At 43.1% G+C, this 16684-nt stretch overlaps 1 protein-coding gene across 3 annotated transcripts in view; it reads right to left on the bottom strand.

The window, feature by feature from the left end:
* sema3c (sema domain, immunoglobulin domain (Ig), short basic domain, secreted, (semaphorin) 3C) overlaps nucleotides 1–16684 on the bottom strand; it is a 39066-nt gene that overhangs the window by 18963 nt on the left and 3419 nt on the right. For 2 of the 3 annotated variants that reach the window (XM_047575287.1, XM_047575288.1), the window contains exons 2-4: nucleotides 14901–15081; nucleotides 1543–1703; nucleotides 796–858 (exon numbers count right to left, since the gene is read on the bottom strand). In XM_047575287.1, coding sequence (XP_047431243.1) covers nucleotides 796–858; nucleotides 1543–1703; nucleotides 14901–15036 — 360 coding nt within the window. In that variant the 5' untranslated portion in view covers nucleotides 15037–15081. Of the gene's footprint in view, nucleotides 1–795; nucleotides 859–1542; nucleotides 1704–6504; nucleotides 6822–14900; nucleotides 15082–16684 lie in introns of those variants that run through there. The other variant, XM_047575289.1, reaches the window with a different exon arrangement.

The following is a 16684-nucleotide window of genomic DNA, read 5'->3' as shown; positions in this document are numbered from 1 at the left end:
CTGTTTAGTGCCTAAGAGATAATGCTAATTGGTAAGTTTACGGTTTAGCAAAATGCTAAAATAAAAGGAGTTTCTCAAATGGCTAAGAAGTATCTAGTTTAGCATTAGCTTGTATTTTATGTCACTGAAGCACGAGCGAGGAAGATCTAGAAAGTGCCGTAACACCCTCGCAAAGTTTGCTTACATTAGCTAACGTTAGCTAATGGCTCACACCAAACCAGTGGCCTGACACAAAATGGCTGATTGTTTTGATTGTGAGTTTCCAAACTCTTCTTTTACCTTGAGCATGTTCAAATTTCTAGATATTTACTTTTACTTTGGAAACAAGGTACTAACAGTCTGTAGCGGTTATATCAATGGTATTGAACTGGGGGACGGCGACACCTAGGGGGTCTGTGGAGGTACTGCAGGGAGGGGGATTTGAAAAATCTTTGGTTGATTAGACATTTTTTATATATTTTTTTAATTTCCCCCTCCAAATTTAAGTTTCTTTGAGTACACATTAACATGAATCCATCATATTTTAATAAATATAAGGTGTATGAATTGAATGCACAATAATAATAATAAAGATAACAATAATGTATATTTATAAATAGCACTAGGTCGAGTTTAATAGAGAACAAATATAATAAGTAGGGGGTCCCTACATAATCTCTCCATCAGTTTAGGGGTCCTTGACCTGAAAAAGGTTGAAGACCCCTGGGTTATATCATTGGTTATTGCTATATTTGGTATTTGAGGACCTTAAAAGTCCTAACATAGGCTTAAAAAAAAAAAATTTGCTGTGCTTACTGTAGGGTCCTTGCCTGCCATTTGGCATTCTTCTATTTTGCTTGTAGACGCCGGCCAAAACACCTGGCAGCCAAAACAAAGCATGGCATTAAAATCAGCGAGCAGATTTTTTACAGGAGTAACATGATCATATCCTGTTTACACAGACAGAAATCACAGAGAACATTTGTGGAAAATGAGCACATCAAATGTTTTGGACGTCTCGGTTTCCATCGAAGTTTCAGCTTTCAGCAGCGATTACAGCTCGCTATCATCAGTGGAATATGTATGTGTGTGTGTGTGTGTGCGCGTGTTTTCAAACCCAGGAGAGGTGCTTAAAGGTCTAGGCTCAATGAATATATCAACCAATTTAGTTGGGGGAAAAAATGGATGCGGTGCAGCATGCCCCAGGGGGCCTTAAATGCTTTCCCCATCTGTTTATGCACTTCATGCCTGTCAATTACGCAGAAGATAATTCCTTCACTGCATGCGGAATGAGATAAAAGAGAGCTCCGGCATTTTTACAGCCCTTTTGAACAACCCTAAAATTGTACTGATGACAGTTAATGCATGGTAATTTGCATGCCATTTTACCGATTACAATAATATCCACAGCAGAGGTTTCACGGTGTGTCTCACGTGCAGCTTTTACCTCGTGTTCATTGTTCTTTGTGATTGTAACTGACTGGAGATGCCACAAGTAGATGTTCTGGTATAGTGGCGGAAAATGTTGAGATTGTCAGATTTGAACAATAAGCATCTGCCGACCTTAAGCGTGCCCTGGGTGATGTTGTTGATGTCCATGGAGAGCACGTGGTCCTTGCAGCCCACGTACATCCTGTCCTGATCCTCGTCCATCTGCAGGATCCTGTAGTCCATGGCCTTGTCTGATATGCTGTAGTGTTCAAAGGACTGAGAGGCCTGAAGGTCTGAGGGGGCACACAGAGAGAAAAACACAAAGAAATAAGCTTTGTTTCCCCACAATGAGATGAGAGAGGCTTTCTGCTATTTCCACCAAATTAAACTCAGGGGAAACAGGTCATTACATTAATCTCCCTTTGATCGAATCAAGAGGGCTTCAAATCAGGTCCAAGCATGTGTCTGCGAAATCCGAAAAAGGAAATCTAACCATTGCAACTTTTTGCAATGGGAGCTCAGTTCTCATGTGGTAGGGCCGCTGCTGCCAATATATATTTACACAGAGTGTAAGCACAGACACTTTATATTTAGAACAATTTTCAATCAAATTTAAGAAACACGGAGCGATTCCTGATACAGACGAGAGATACTGCCCCGGTGAAGGTGATTCCCGGAAGAGGCCGAGCCGTTTTTCAGATTAAGTCAAGATTGATTAATCGGACATGCCAGATGGTTTGTTAAAAAGAACCATCTGGGAAGTCGTCCTTGGAAACCTTTGGAAAAAAAAAATAAATAAATACTTGGCAGGTGATTGAATGAACCATCTGTCTTTCAACGCCTATCACCACCTAACTTCCACCAACCAGATCAATGAGTAGCAAAAGGAGGCAGAACAGGTCATGTTAAACACTCATTTTAAAGGTGCAGAGAGAGAATCATGATAAAAATCCAGTCGCTCAGTGTAGATCTTAAGCTTCAGACGAGTTTGAAACCTGGTGAGATATCCGCTGATTTAATTTAGCTTGTGTTTTACTCGGAGCCAGACCTGCCATCTCATTTGATTGCACACATTCCTCTTCCATTACACAAAAGCAGCCTTGAGCAAAAGCTAAGATCAATCTTATTTCTGCTGCGATAAAAAGCAGTCTTATTGAAGTATTTTGGACCGAGACTTAATGACCAGAGAAAGTAATGGCTCCTAAAATTCATCGCAGTGACTTATCAGGAAGGGCACGCCCTGGTCTAGAGGACTTTCATCTATTGAAATGAATGAAGAGTGGGCGCGATCTCAGCGCATGTGTCCATCTGAGGAGATACAGTACGTGTGTATAGGTGACAAAATAGTGTTCTCTGCTCATTAAAAGTGTGCATTGTTCACACAAAGACAAAGTAAACATTCTCAGATAGTTATTTTCAGCCTGTTTTCTCCAGAGATAGAGAATTCTCAACCATACCATCAAAGGCCTTCGCTGCCGAAGCCAAACTCATGCATATTTATCACTTTTTCAATCTGCACGGAGAGCAGGGGCGGGAGGGGGATACAATGTAGATCTACACCCTCCATTTCCTCCCCTCTATTGACCCTCTCTGAGCTCTCTTTGCATTCCCCTCTCTAATCAACAAACAGGTTGCCGGTGCTTTGCATCAATGCCTTGGGCTAAAGTCACATTTTCATTATTGTGTGACATATGCTTTTGAGGTTTGAGGCCTTTCATCTGGAAAGAAAGTGGCTTTTTTTTTTTATGTCACCCCTCACTCTCATCACAGGCTGCGCTCGCTACCTAAAGCCTGGAGTGTTTAACTTTAAATAAAGGACGAGTTAACCACTTCAGTCGCAGGCGAGTTTCCCACCACTCTTCACTCTCTACTTCAACTGTGTTTAGGTACATTTCCTTACATGGTTAATGTCTTAAAGTGAGAGCAGTGTATTTTGTTTTAATGTTTTTTTTTTTTTTAACTTTGAATCATCTGCTGGCTAATGAACACCATGCGCACAGACGCAATTTCTGTTTCCACCCGACTTGCCAGCAACTAAATTAAAAGTGAAGGTGCCCCGTCCAGCAGATTTGTGTTTAATAAAAGAGAAACCTCCAAGAAGGAGATTGCATCGGCGTCAAGTTTCAAAGCTGCTGTAAAGGATAGCATTGCAGATAGCATCACCGACCACGGGCCATGTGCAGCGGGATATTACCCAAATGCTAAAATATGCCCAGAGTGAAAGCCGCAGAGGGTGAACAAACTCCAATTTAACACATTTCTGGTAAAATACATTCTTGGGGAAGATTCAGGAAATCATTTTACACCACAAAACCGCACCCTTTCAGTTTTGTACTCAAGCCGACTCTCATGAAACACATAGCTTTTTTTTTTTTTTGGTTTTTACAATAGTCTTAGTTTAGTTTTATAGTTGTACATTTTAGTCTGTCCATCCAGGCAAGAATAATCTCAGTGGTTCAGTTAAACCCTCAGTGGATAGAAGCCAGAGAACCAGTTATTTTAGTTTTATAAGAGCATGACAATACTGTGGAAAAGACAAGCAGTGAAGAAGAGATGGGACGGAGCTAAAGCTAAAGGCTTCTATAAATTACAAAATGCCAAAACGGCTACACCGGGTTTGTCAGTGACGGTTACCTAAGGCAAGCTTTAGTGACATTTTGATTGAGCAATGATTCTGATGTTGACATCTTTTAGTCAGTTCTGATGATGGCTCTCTGGAGGGTCGTGGAGGGCTAGATCCTATCCCGGATGTCATCGGTCGACCCTGGACAGGTCGCCAGACAGACAACTTTATTCACACCTACGGCCAATTTAGAATCACCAATTAACAAGCATGTCTTTGGACAGTGGGAGGAAGCTGGAGTACCCGGAGAGAAAGTGAAAACTCCACACAGGAAGGCCCCAGTCGCCCAATGGATTTGAACCCAGAACGTTCTTGCTGTGACGCATCAGTGCCACATGCATTAGAATTACTTAGAAAAAAAACATCAAGGAGGAAAAATGTTAATAAATATCCCACAAATATACAGATGAATTGATTAATCCTCCTTTAAAGAGGTCACATGATCCTTTTTGGGTGTTTCTGAAATTCCTTGTTAGCTGTCCAATCTTTTTTTCCCTCTTCTTTTACCTAGCTTTATTTCGTAACGCCCATCAGGTGGCTATTTTGGCAAAAAACAGGCACAGAAATAAAATAAATAAATAAATTGACCAAAAACAGAGGAGGCTAGCTGACCAATAAGAACCAACCAAGCTTTTGAGGCCTTAAAGAGACAGGAGCTAAAACGGAGCGTGAAAATTCATCTGTATCTATGTACATTATAGGAAAAGTTAGACGTTTTCTGGTCATTTAAGTAGATAAACCTATTCAGGCAGACATCCTAAACAAAATAATGCACCTACAAATCAGTTTAACATGGCCTCTTTAAATTTCTCATACAGTACAGAGCAAAGTCAGACTTCCTTCAACATTAATTCACTTCTGCGTCAAGAAAGACAAAAGCTGAGTTCTCTCTGACAGCATCCCTCCAGGACAATCCACAAGGGGGATCAAATGGCTCCGAGGGGTGTGGTGATTATGAAATAAATGCTTAATATTTTGCTCAACTTTGTATTGTTTTCTCAGTGGGGGGAAAATTGGAGACTTTCATGTTCCCTGGTGAGGGTGGAAGGCCAGTCAAACCCGGTGCTGAGACGGGACACAGCAGGGGTGTGTCACATGGATCCAGCTTATTCACAGAGACACAAACTGAACCCCTCTGAAGTCCACATACCATCGGATCAGCTATCTGCTCCGCGCTCTGCTTTCAATCACATACAAACATATGAGTCACGCCTGCACTGCCGCAGCACTGCCAGATGGTGCACCTGCTCTATCGGGGACAAGGGTGTTGCTCTGAGCCACGGAGGCTTTCACCACATACTCGCACCAAGTGTTTACAGAGTTTTCGCCAGGTCATAACCTTCATATGAGGTCGGTGCTGACCTCATATGATCGAAAAGGGTCGAGTCCAAACTGATTCCCCGAAAGCAATTCCACAGCACAATCTCACAGCCGCTGAGGAGTGACACTTCATCAAATCAGAAAGCAAAAGTTGATTCTGTGTTGAGGATATCCTACGGACCACATGGTTTTAGGTACTTGTGGGTTTATGTGCATTCCTCATTGCTGAGATCACACAAACACCTTTGAGTGAAGAACATCAAAACTGTGGATACACATTAGCAACGCAACGATCATAAAATCCCGTTGTGTTTTTAAGACCTAAAATTTTCTTTTTATGCTGAAAGGCTGGAATGAAGATAGAATAGTTATTTACGGGCACAAAGGTGAACCAAAGTAAAAGCAAAATAAACGTGAATTGTGAAATTGCTTACTGCTACCCATAAAGGTGGAGAAAGAAAGAAAGAAAGAAAAAGGGCAGAGGAAGCAGGATTTTCTAGCACTGACAGCTGGTGGGTTTTCTATTATGAATGTGGGCAGGTGGACCTTGCACTTCCCTGCGGACTTCACAGCAGTCCCCTGTGTCTTGCCTTTGACTTTGAGCTTTGACCCATAGTGCCCCATTGGTTGGATGGCAGACCAATTGTTATCCAATCCCTTCTGATCCGTGGGCTGGTCAGTGGAGTTAGGGGAAAGGGCAAGGTGGTGGTGGAGGAGACTTTCATTCATTGACAGGGTTTTTTTGTGTGTGTGTGAAGTGGTCAAGCGGAAACAGCACAAAAGCCTTTTGTTGGGGCCAAGAAACTACTGAGATCATTCAATATTAAACAGCAGATTGCTTTCGTTGCTGCAGACTTCTTTATATTGGCAGAAGATGTTCCTTGTGTGTTCGGAGATGGTCTGTTAGGCGTTTTAGCAAAGAGGCGCCAGTAGTTTTACAAGTTTAACATATTTATCAAGCAATTAATGACATAATATAGACCGAAATGATTCAGGAGTTGTTTACTCTTTCAGTTCCTGATGTTAGGACCCAGCTTGAAGGCCATCATGGAGTGGAGACACATGATGGAGTTACAGTTATTAGGGCTCATTCCATTAAAAAGATGGCAAACAAAAACAAAACATAAAAGCAGAGTCCAAGACATCCTTACCTTGGGTCCTTAGTATAAGCCCAACTAACTCCAAACACAATATGGCTCAAATATTTCCATAATGTCTTTTGGTTGCGTCCCATTTCCATTGGGAAGTCAGAGTTTTAAAGAGTAATACCACAAAAACTTCAAATTACCGACTCAGAGTAAGTGGAAAGAACCTCCACAACAAAGCAAATTTGACGACTTGTTTGAGGGTCCTCACCACTCATCCAAGTGACCAGAGTCAGTTCTAATGAGTGGGTGGTGCCGGTCTAAAACTCATAAAAGCATGAGCGGCCAAGAAAGAATTCAAGTAATAATAACAAAAAAAAAATCACAAGGAAGAGAGTGGAACATTTCTGACATGAAGTACAAGGGAAGGAGAAGGGAAGGAAACACTGAGACTAAATATGAGGGAAACAATGAGGCACAGGTGAGATACATCAGCAATCACATGGGGGAAGTGAAGACATCTGAAATGACTGAGATTAAGTAACTCACACAAATAAAACAGGACGTTCCCAAAACAGAGATACAACAAATCATGACCAGGTGCTGCAGTTCTTGACCTGATAATACCGGAGTTAGAGAATGTTTGTCGGAATAACCTGATTTGCAACATGAATGGTTCTTTAACGACAATTTTACAGAAAAATCCCAAATTAATGCTCTCCATCGTTATCAAACCTTCGAGGTAAAGCAAAAGTGTTTGCCTGTCTGGCAAATACACAACCCCCCTGTGTAATGTAGCCATTCAGTTAAAGAAATTGAGGTCTCGGGTCTAATTGGACCCCGATGTAAGTCTCCTGTTGTGACAGGTGGCGTGATGAAAGCCCATTTATGATGTGTGTAGGGCACTTCAGCTGGTTCTCTGACTGATATCCACTTCAGAGTGAAAAAAAAAAAAAAAAAAAGATAAAAGAGACAGGAGATTGTATTTTTTGTTGGCTGGCAGAAAAAGATATCTGAAGCGACTACAAGCTGTGATCGTTGTGACGGTAAATTTGGCCTTCTGTAAAGCGTAAGAGAATTGATTGTAGCCCTGAGAGGCAACAAGCTAGACATGCCAAAGAATAAAAAGAGGAAATCTTCTTTATGTGACTGTGGCGAAAAGCCGAGTAGAAATACAGAAAAATGTGGGGAAACCGGGAAGGAGGGACCTGTCATTGTGCGGCAGCAATTAAAGCCTCGAGGAGAATGCAGTGCTCTCTGTTTATTTCTGATTATATGTCAAGGATAGGGAAAAGCCGCAAGAAGACTTCTCTCAGGTTTTCAATCCGTGAAACTTTCTGACAGACTCGGCCCCTCGAAATCGTTGCCGTGATCAAAGCTTTGAAGCGATGCCTCTGGCAGTAAACAACGCCTCCATGGTTCTGGCTGGGGATGTCCGTACACAAGGGGTGGTTTGTTGTTGTGCAGCATCGTAAAAATTAGAGATTCACAGTGGCTGGAAAATATGTGGCATCTTCATGACAGAGGCAACTGTAGTTTGGGACCGCGCGGGTCTGAGGTTTCGGGAACCGGTGCCAAATCCCCGAGCTGGTGTCACTTAAGCCTTTGGGTCTTCGCATAGTTTGACAAGCAAGAGATGGCAGGACCCGAAAAGAAACTGTGTGGTGTTGTTTATTTTGAAGGAAAATATAGCAGCAGGACTTAGGATTTGCCAAAAAAAAGAGTGTATCCTCTCAAACGTTCATGTGAAAAGGTGATAAAATCAGTGTGTAGCTACAATAGCGGATTATTTTGTCAGAACATTAGCTTAGTCTTTATACAGCAGGGATGAACAGCTTTAATCAAACTGATTGTGTTTGGAGTGTTGGTTTTTGATTAATACGAGTGTCTGAACACCAGCCAAAAGATCCCTGCGCCCTAATTAAAACACTTCAGCGTCGGACAGTGCGCCAGTTACAAACCAACCTTGGTATCTCCCATGCAAAGCAGCCCTCATCAATTGGCCCTCTACCTGAAAGGACAGCATGAATATATTAACTCCATGCTAATGAGGCTTGGCCTCCATTTAGTTTCAGAAGAATCTCTTCTATGGTTGTCAGGGGCAGCTGGTGGGAGGACCCCAATCACCCATCTTGATAAATATTGAAGCAGAGGCTTATACCGCCTCTTTGCCATTCATCTCTCCTCACAAGTAGGAGAAGGTTTCATCACAGAGGCCTGACTCCAAACCTGGTGCCAAATACCGTTGCTCTTTGTCTGAGACAATGTTAAGAGCTCTTGGGTTCACTTCTGGATGGCTGCACTTACCTAACACAGTCTTGACCCAGTCGCACATACCGGACCAGTAAGAGACTTTGTCCTGGCAACAGCCTCTCTAGTGATAAAAAAAAAATGTCTGTTGCCAGAACATGTGGCCATCCATTTTCCTTGAGACCCAACCCGCTGGCATCCAGTAATGACTAGTAGCATAAAAATATGGCAGAAGGGAAGTTAAGGTGTCAATCTAGTGTAAGAAGACCACCCAGGAAGCCTTACGCTGGCTGACAGAGTCGTCCGATTGTCTGTCCAACAGACATACTCCACATTCCCAGGCAGACTGCACTCAGCACTTAAAATGCAAACAGCATGCAGAAACGTACTGTACTGCAACTACTTGTCATGGACCGACTCCATTGCTGGCTCAGGCACAGAAGACTTTGTATCTACTGTGTCTCATTAATTGTCTGATTGTTGCCTGCCATCAATTATCCATATCCAGACATCGGTAATTGGAATCATATGGCTGCACAGGGCGCCTGACTTCTTACGTACGCTATCTCCGTTACGTTTACTTCCCAAAGCCGACACCACCGTATCTAAATGACATGAGACACCAGAGTGTATTTTCTCCCTTGGTTATCCGGGTGTGTTTGCGTAGAGTGATGTTATCCCGCACCAATGTCAACTGCTGGTCTCACTGCATGGCTGACCTAGTAAAGTGCTAATATTCCCTGTAAGAGTCGAAACATGAGAGGACAAACAGTCCGTCCTGCTGCAACCGCCAGCCGGCTAGTTTGCGTTCTCAGCGCCCCAATTAGCACCTGGCCTCCGCTTCGCATGTCACCAGCGGTCGGTCCTTCGCACACAACCGGGCTCTACTGTCAGGCTCCGTGCCTTTTATCCCGTGACCTCTCACCTGCCAACGCCGGGAGACGGTAAATCTGTGTGATTTTACTGTCAGGGAGGTTCTTTTCGCGATGGAAGGCTTGCAGGACAAATGGGTCGCAGGGACTGTCAGAGTTTAGTAGTCACGGAGGACAGCCAAAATAAAAAGTGAAATGCTCCACCAGGTGCAGCTCTTCTTTTCTTCCATCTCAAACTATTGAAACTACTCCAGGTCCTTGGGTGTCTCTGTGGTGTTGAGTGAAGGTAGGGTTAGGGTTAGGGTTTAGGGTTTACCATTCACAAATTCACTGGTTTAATTCATCTGCACTGCAGAGAAAAAGACCTTTTAGACATTCTTCTGATCCACGTCATAAAATATTTCCACTCATGTATATGCAATGTTAAGTATAGCTGAGCTAATGGGAAAAAAATTAAATATGGGGTTTAGTTATCGGACTCAAATAGCAGGGATAATAATGCAACTAAATGTACATTACAATAGATCCCTCCCCTGTGGTGATTCCAAGCTCTGACTCAAGGATTTCCCAGTGACCTTGGCTATCCTCCAGGAGATACTGCCTTTGTTTGTATTGATGGCTATCGATTTCCTTTCAACACGTTAGGGAGGACGCATAAGAAAAGATTCAAAGAGACTGGCAAGGTCAGGCACATGAATGGCTAAACACAGAAAGAGCAGAGGACAGGGGATCTGTCAAACAGCTCACAGGATGTCAGCTCACCACACTCTGCGAGCCTCCCGCAGAAAAAACGTCCGTGCTGCAGTTCAGGCAATTACCCAGACATCCTAGGACACGAGCGCGTGTCGCTACAAACGAATCCACGCACTTAGGAAAATAGCTCTCTTCGCGCTAGTATATGCTAGCGTTAAAGCTTGGGGAACACACACGAGCAGCTACCGCTATCCTACAGCTATTCGTAGCACGTCTCAGTATTTTCTTGCAGACAGCTTTGACAGGATTATGCTTAGCCTTGCCAAGAATTTCTCAGTAATAACAGAGCATCCCTGATTTTTACTTAACAAGCTTCATTGTGTTTACCACTGAAAAAGTGAAGATACTAATGCACAGGTCTAATGCAAAACAGAGGCTGGAAGCTGTCAGGAACCAAGGCATAGAGTAATTAACCTGAAAGAGATCTTGGTCTCCTTCTGACTACTCTTTTTGATCTTTTCCTGACCCCAAAAGACTACACGTGCCTTTTCGCAGTCAAGTCTAGCGTCACGTTCATCATAAGGAGTTTAATCTCAAGCTAAACGAGGCCCTCTGATTAAAATAATTCTCCCTTCCACTCATAATGTTTGAGTAAAAGACGACATAAGTAGATCTCCTCTTGAGGGAATTTAGTAAATACAATAGTTTTCAGATGGATAAAATAGTTCTGGTTGTCTCGGGATTCAAGTGTTTGATCTACCTCACTTAGCACGAGAGCTTGTAGATTGCATTTTGTAACTGCATCCATCTTACAAAGCTGGAAAACCACATAGTTTTAGCAGTGATTCAGCGGAAAGTTAGGCACCGAAAGGCAGTCACGTCCGAGGAATTCACATTCAGGCACTTATCGTGAGCTAACACATGCCCTCTTTCTTTCAGATTTACTGACATGCACACACTCCTCCGAACCCTCGCCGAGTAAACATCCTCAACGGGCAGACATCCACATGCAGTGCATGAACAGTATCATTCCTGCATGAATAATAGAGGGTGAGGGGAGCTAGTAATGAGTCATGAAGGGGCGCCTGGTTCTGGATATGTGGTTTATATCAGTGCAGGGGTGAGGCGCTCATTAATTTACACGCGGAATCTTAATCAATCTCTCCTTTGTCTCGGTCTCGAACATGTGCAAAGAAAATCTGCATTAGCCACATGGAGGCATGCACAGACCTGCTCATTTTCAAATAAACATCTTTTATCCTACTGTATATATATTCTACGTTAATATTGGCTGGAGCGTGGAGCTTTGCCAGAACAGGATTAGACTGTTGATGAGGTTAAATGATCCTGATCGTAAACACAGACCTCTGCTCCATCTGTCTACCAGGGGGATACATGAGGCAGGAGTTTTAAGATCCCAGCATTTACAGGGTGGCATTTTGGCTACAGTTGGGTCAACCTCTGATACAGTAGCTGAACCAGTGAGCAGCATGTTAAATGTACCATTCTCAGTGAACGGGAGCTTGTTTACGGCGCGTGAAATAAATGTGTTAAGCTGTTTAGGAAGGCTTGGAACAGTTTTGTAGCATTACTAAATATTATTTTTAACATGTATTTCACATATTGCTACTCATTTTACCTTATTTATTCCATCTATCTATCTGGTCTGCTTATACAAACATAAAGAATGTATTTTAGGGTGCAATATTTTAAGTTTTAAATAGTGTTATTTGTCAAAATATCCACTCAAGTTGAAAATCTACGGAAGCCAAAAACTGCCACGAATGCTGTAAGTTCAAGACCTCAGCTTATGTTGAATTAATAAATTATATGAATCTGTATTGTTTTATATAATGAGTAAATTCAACTCGCTATTTCTTGAGATGAAATGAAAAGGAATGTTTTTTTTCTTGTTTTGCGTTAATCTTGGCATTCGTTTAGATGTTACTTCGACATGTACCACCCACCTAGACTAGACCAGGCAACCTCATCACAAAGCAATGACAGTTTAGGAACAAAGAAAAAGATTTTCTTTTTAAAAAATCCTGGCCTGGCCTGCTGGGAAACTTTTGGACGTGGCGTTCAGGTGCATGTTACTTAGACATGTACCACCTACCTAGACCAGACAGCTCTCAACCTCAAAAACCACAACTAAAAAGAAAGTAATAAAAAACATGAAACATGGCCAACAAATTCACTAGATCCCAAACTGATCAAGTAACAGAGGCTCCTGCTGTTTATCTGCACTGCAGTTGCCAAACAGTATTCCGTTAGGGTCGGGGTGTATTTACCCACACCATATGACATGACAATGAAGTAGAATCTAAAACGTAATCCAACATGAAGCGAATCAGTGGTGGCACCACAAATGAATATAACAAGGCTGAAAGGTTTAATAAACAAGTCTGGCTCCTCTGCTCTGGGCTTGAATCTAATTTTATGAATCGCTTGTAATATTGTCGTGATGAGGCCAAATTCCTTATAACAGCGCTCCAGACATCGATCTGAAAGTTATTAGATGTCTTTGCACAGCTGCATTTCAACGTCTCTCTTTGAGCCCTGGATGCTGTTAGCACTTCAGCCTCATTCTGACACAGCAAATATATCAAACACGCCGCGAAACAGGCCAAAGTAAATGTTGAGAGAGCGAGACATATATAAAGCAACCGATGGGGAGTAATTATCTTTTATCATACTGGGTATCCCTAAATAGTTTTGCTCTAAGGAAAGGGGGCCTGTGTTTATTATCCGAGGCATGGATGAGAAAGGCACCACTTGAGAGTTTATTATTTGGGTTAGCTGCATTTTTCACTGTTTATTATGCAGTTTTAATTGCGGTCTGGCTGCGAGTGACTCTGGAATACAGGAGTAAGCAGAGCGAGGCAGAAAGGAATGTCCGAGACAGCAACTTCCCTGCAGGACGTGGGCCTAACCTGCCTTACCCCTGGATTGGGTTACAGCAGTGACACTAAGAGGAAAATGCAGAGGAGTTGCGTGCGCTCTGTGAAGTCCACGGTTTATTTTCTCGGTTTTAGTTAGCAGCTCCTTGCGTCTGGGAGCAAAAATATTCCGGAGCTGAGGGCTAACCCAGCAGGTGCCAAACCACCTGCACCTTCTTCCTCTCTGGGAACCTCTCAGTCATCTTTCGTGAGTCTTCATTCATCTCCTTGGCTGCTTTGGATTGAGCCCAAACTCCTTGAATTCTTCCCTTGGTGAAGGCTTCCAGTGTTTATGTAAGAAAACGAACCTCCACCTTGGTCCTTAAGAGTCTCCCTACATCTGGTGCTCGAAGCAAGCCAGACTCTTTCCTCTAACCGAAGCTTCAAAATTGATTCCCAACTCAACAACAAAGTTGCATCCACTCGCAGATCCCCGAAGTGTGTGTTAAATCAAAGCTGGAATGTAAATTCACACCTGATGTTGGCTGCTGAAATAAACGCCGTCCTCGCAACTCACAGCTGCTCTTTACCCGTAAACGTAGCAACAGTAAAATACGCACGTTTACCTCATCAGTACTCATTAAGAATAAAGCCCAGAGCTTGTGGGTAACAAACTCTCCATTTATGGTGCTCCCCGCAGCGAAACACACTTACAGGGAATAAGACAAAATGTAATCTCCACTCGGAGAGTGTATCAGGGAGCTCTAGGTCTCTGGGGACTCTCATATTTTAAGTTCTGGAAACACAGAGGAGCGAGGAGTGAGTGAATAATGTGACTGGAATAGTCAAAACCAAAGATAGAGATGGTGAGACTTTCCTTGTGTTCGGTCATTAGTCTCAGACACGCTACAGAGTCCAGACGGACTGGACCTCGACCATGGACTGATTCATAAATCTGGAATGAAAGAGAACCGTAAGCGCATAAGAAGGGGGAAAGGAAACAGCGTGAGTGAAAGTAATGAGCGAAGACTGAGGCCAAGTCGGGAAAATCCACAGACAAAACAAAAAAAAAAAAAAAAGGAACTTGCTTCAGCTTCTAGTGTTGAGGACTGACGGACAGCCTCAGCTGCTCTGCGCCGTCTAAACCACAGTGAGAGGTAGTGAAAGTTGATCAAACGTCTCCTTCAGCCCCTGCGAAAAGGTCTCTCTATTACTCACAGCGGCAACGGGGACGCCCAGCTCGCCCACAGCGATTCATTCAAGCCTCTGCACACACGCACACACACACACACACACACACGCTTAAACCTGCCTTAACCCCACGCAGCAATCTCATTTTAATGGAGAATTAAAATTGTTAAAATAATCTGTGTACAAAGCATAAATAAAACAAGAGAATCAAAACCAGAGGCAGCAACGATACCCACGGGGCCGCGGTACGGAGCGCCGTGATTAAAGTTTAACGAGGAACAGATCCAGGGCAGCTCAGACAGGCAGTGCCACCTCCTGCAGTGGCCTGACTTTTGCCTGACACACGGCAGGACGGAGGATGGGCAAGATTGTGGTCGGAAACATACTCAAAGATTACCCCTATGAAAACCCCAAACCCGACAGACAAAGAAAGCTGCGGAACGTCCACAAAGTAAATGACGTAGCCCCAGAGCGAGGTCTGATTAGCATTTGTTTGGCATTAGTCCGCGGATGAGATCAGCGCGGCCTCGTCGCGTCTCTAGATGAGGACTTTCGATGGGGCTGATGATTTACTCACCTTCAAAGGAGAGGAAGACTCTTGGCAGAGGCTGCGGGAGGCTGGAGACGCCGACGCAGAGCAAAGAGAGAGCCAGGAGAGAGAACGCCATGGCCGACACCAGAGGTGGCCTGGCCAACCCCTCCGGTCTGCCCATCTCCGCACTCCGCGCTCAGGAACCGGGACCAGTGTCCACCGTCGCCTGGAGAGAAAATTATGAAGTAAATGTTTCCGTTAATAACTTGGAAATTTGTAATATGACTCAGAAGCTAAGTCCCCAACAATCCGGGCATATGCAGCATTTGTATTTTGGTCTTGTTTAGCCATCTTAGCAAACAATGCTAAAGCTAACAAGCCAAAACTACTACCGCTTATGTAGAGGTTACTGGACTTATATCTCAAATACATGTTAGCTAGTTGATGTATCATACGGAAGCCCTAAGCGGTCATGCATTCACATATTATTTCCTCTGTTTTCCCATGATAACGAGTTGATTTCCTCTGTTTTCTCAAGATCTCGAACTATTTATCTCGTTATTTCGATGTACAAAGTTTAGTTTTCTCAAGATTTCCAGAAACTTTACTGTTACCTAGCAAACATTAAAGCACAAAACAAACAACTCAACTTACAGCAGACCTGTTACATTAGGCTATTATTTTACCACATTATAGTGTTAAGGGCATCGATCAGCCAGGATGACAAAACTCTCTGAGAGACCTCCAGAAAAGAGAGGAAATGAACTCACGGCCGCTTAGGGCTTCTGTAGTATCACTGCAACTTGAAGAGCATTTCACATATCTGTCCAGATTAACTGCTTTGCTCTACTGGGGTCAATGGAACACACTGGAAAGATACCAAGAGTTCATCTGACTAATGTATCAGCACGTTTACACTACCAGCATTCACATTAATCATCAACGTTCACTAACATTTGCGCAATAGTCTAAAGCTAAACATCTGACTTTGTCGACCAGATAGCCGCTAACCCTTCAAGTTCCAATTTGTCTGGTAGTTTGTACTGTTTAGTTTGTTTCCCTCAGATCTATGGTATATTCGAGCAGGAAAAGTAATTTTCTTTTTTGATTTTCTCTGGGTAAAACCAATTATAAGAACCGCCAATTCGAAAACGACAATTCAAAAACCGAGAAAGCTGCATTTCTCACCGAACACCGCACTTTTGAGAGAGTAAAGGTGCATTTAAATTTCAAATGATAGTTTTCAGATTGATCCATAGTCAGTAGTGTTGTTTTAATCAGTTACAGCTGGAGGAATCGTCTCGTTTATACATCTAGAAACCCACTTTTCAATGACATTCAGCCCAGATAAAGTCACTAGTGGAAGGTTCCACCAACTTCCAGTTGATGCCACCCAGTGATTGTAGACTCTTCAGCATGCTTTGACATTAAAAAGTGACAGAGATTGGTTAAAATATGCCTCCAATGAAACGTTTTTGAATCTTCTGATATCCATTAAATGTATCAGTTGCTTTCAGGAGAGTTTCTCCACTTTCCAAGGAAAGAGAACCACCGCCCACAGAACACAACACACGGCCTGCCTCCACAGTTAAATCATACGTCTGACAAGTCGAAAGGAAAAGCGTTGCACAAACTACACAGAACGAAAGCAGAGATTTGCCATCACTTACGATATCCTCGCAAATGTACCTCCCTTAAATATGGATGAGTTAAATCTGCACAAAAGAGCTGGCGGAGACACACTCGCCCTCGGCCCCCTCTTGTTCCTTTTCTATAACAGGACAAGAGCAGCTCAATAATTGATTGAGGCAGGTACTGTACAGCCGGTG

Source organism: Mugil cephalus, chromosome 22 (genome assembly GCF_022458985.1).
Source record: "Mugil cephalus isolate CIBA_MC_2020 chromosome 22, CIBA_Mcephalus_1.1, whole genome shotgun sequence".
NCBI lineage: Eukaryota > Metazoa > Chordata > Actinopteri > Mugiliformes > Mugilidae > Mugil > Mugil cephalus.
Note: the sequence above shows the minus strand (reverse complement) of the source record. Positions and strands in the feature narration are given on the sequence as shown.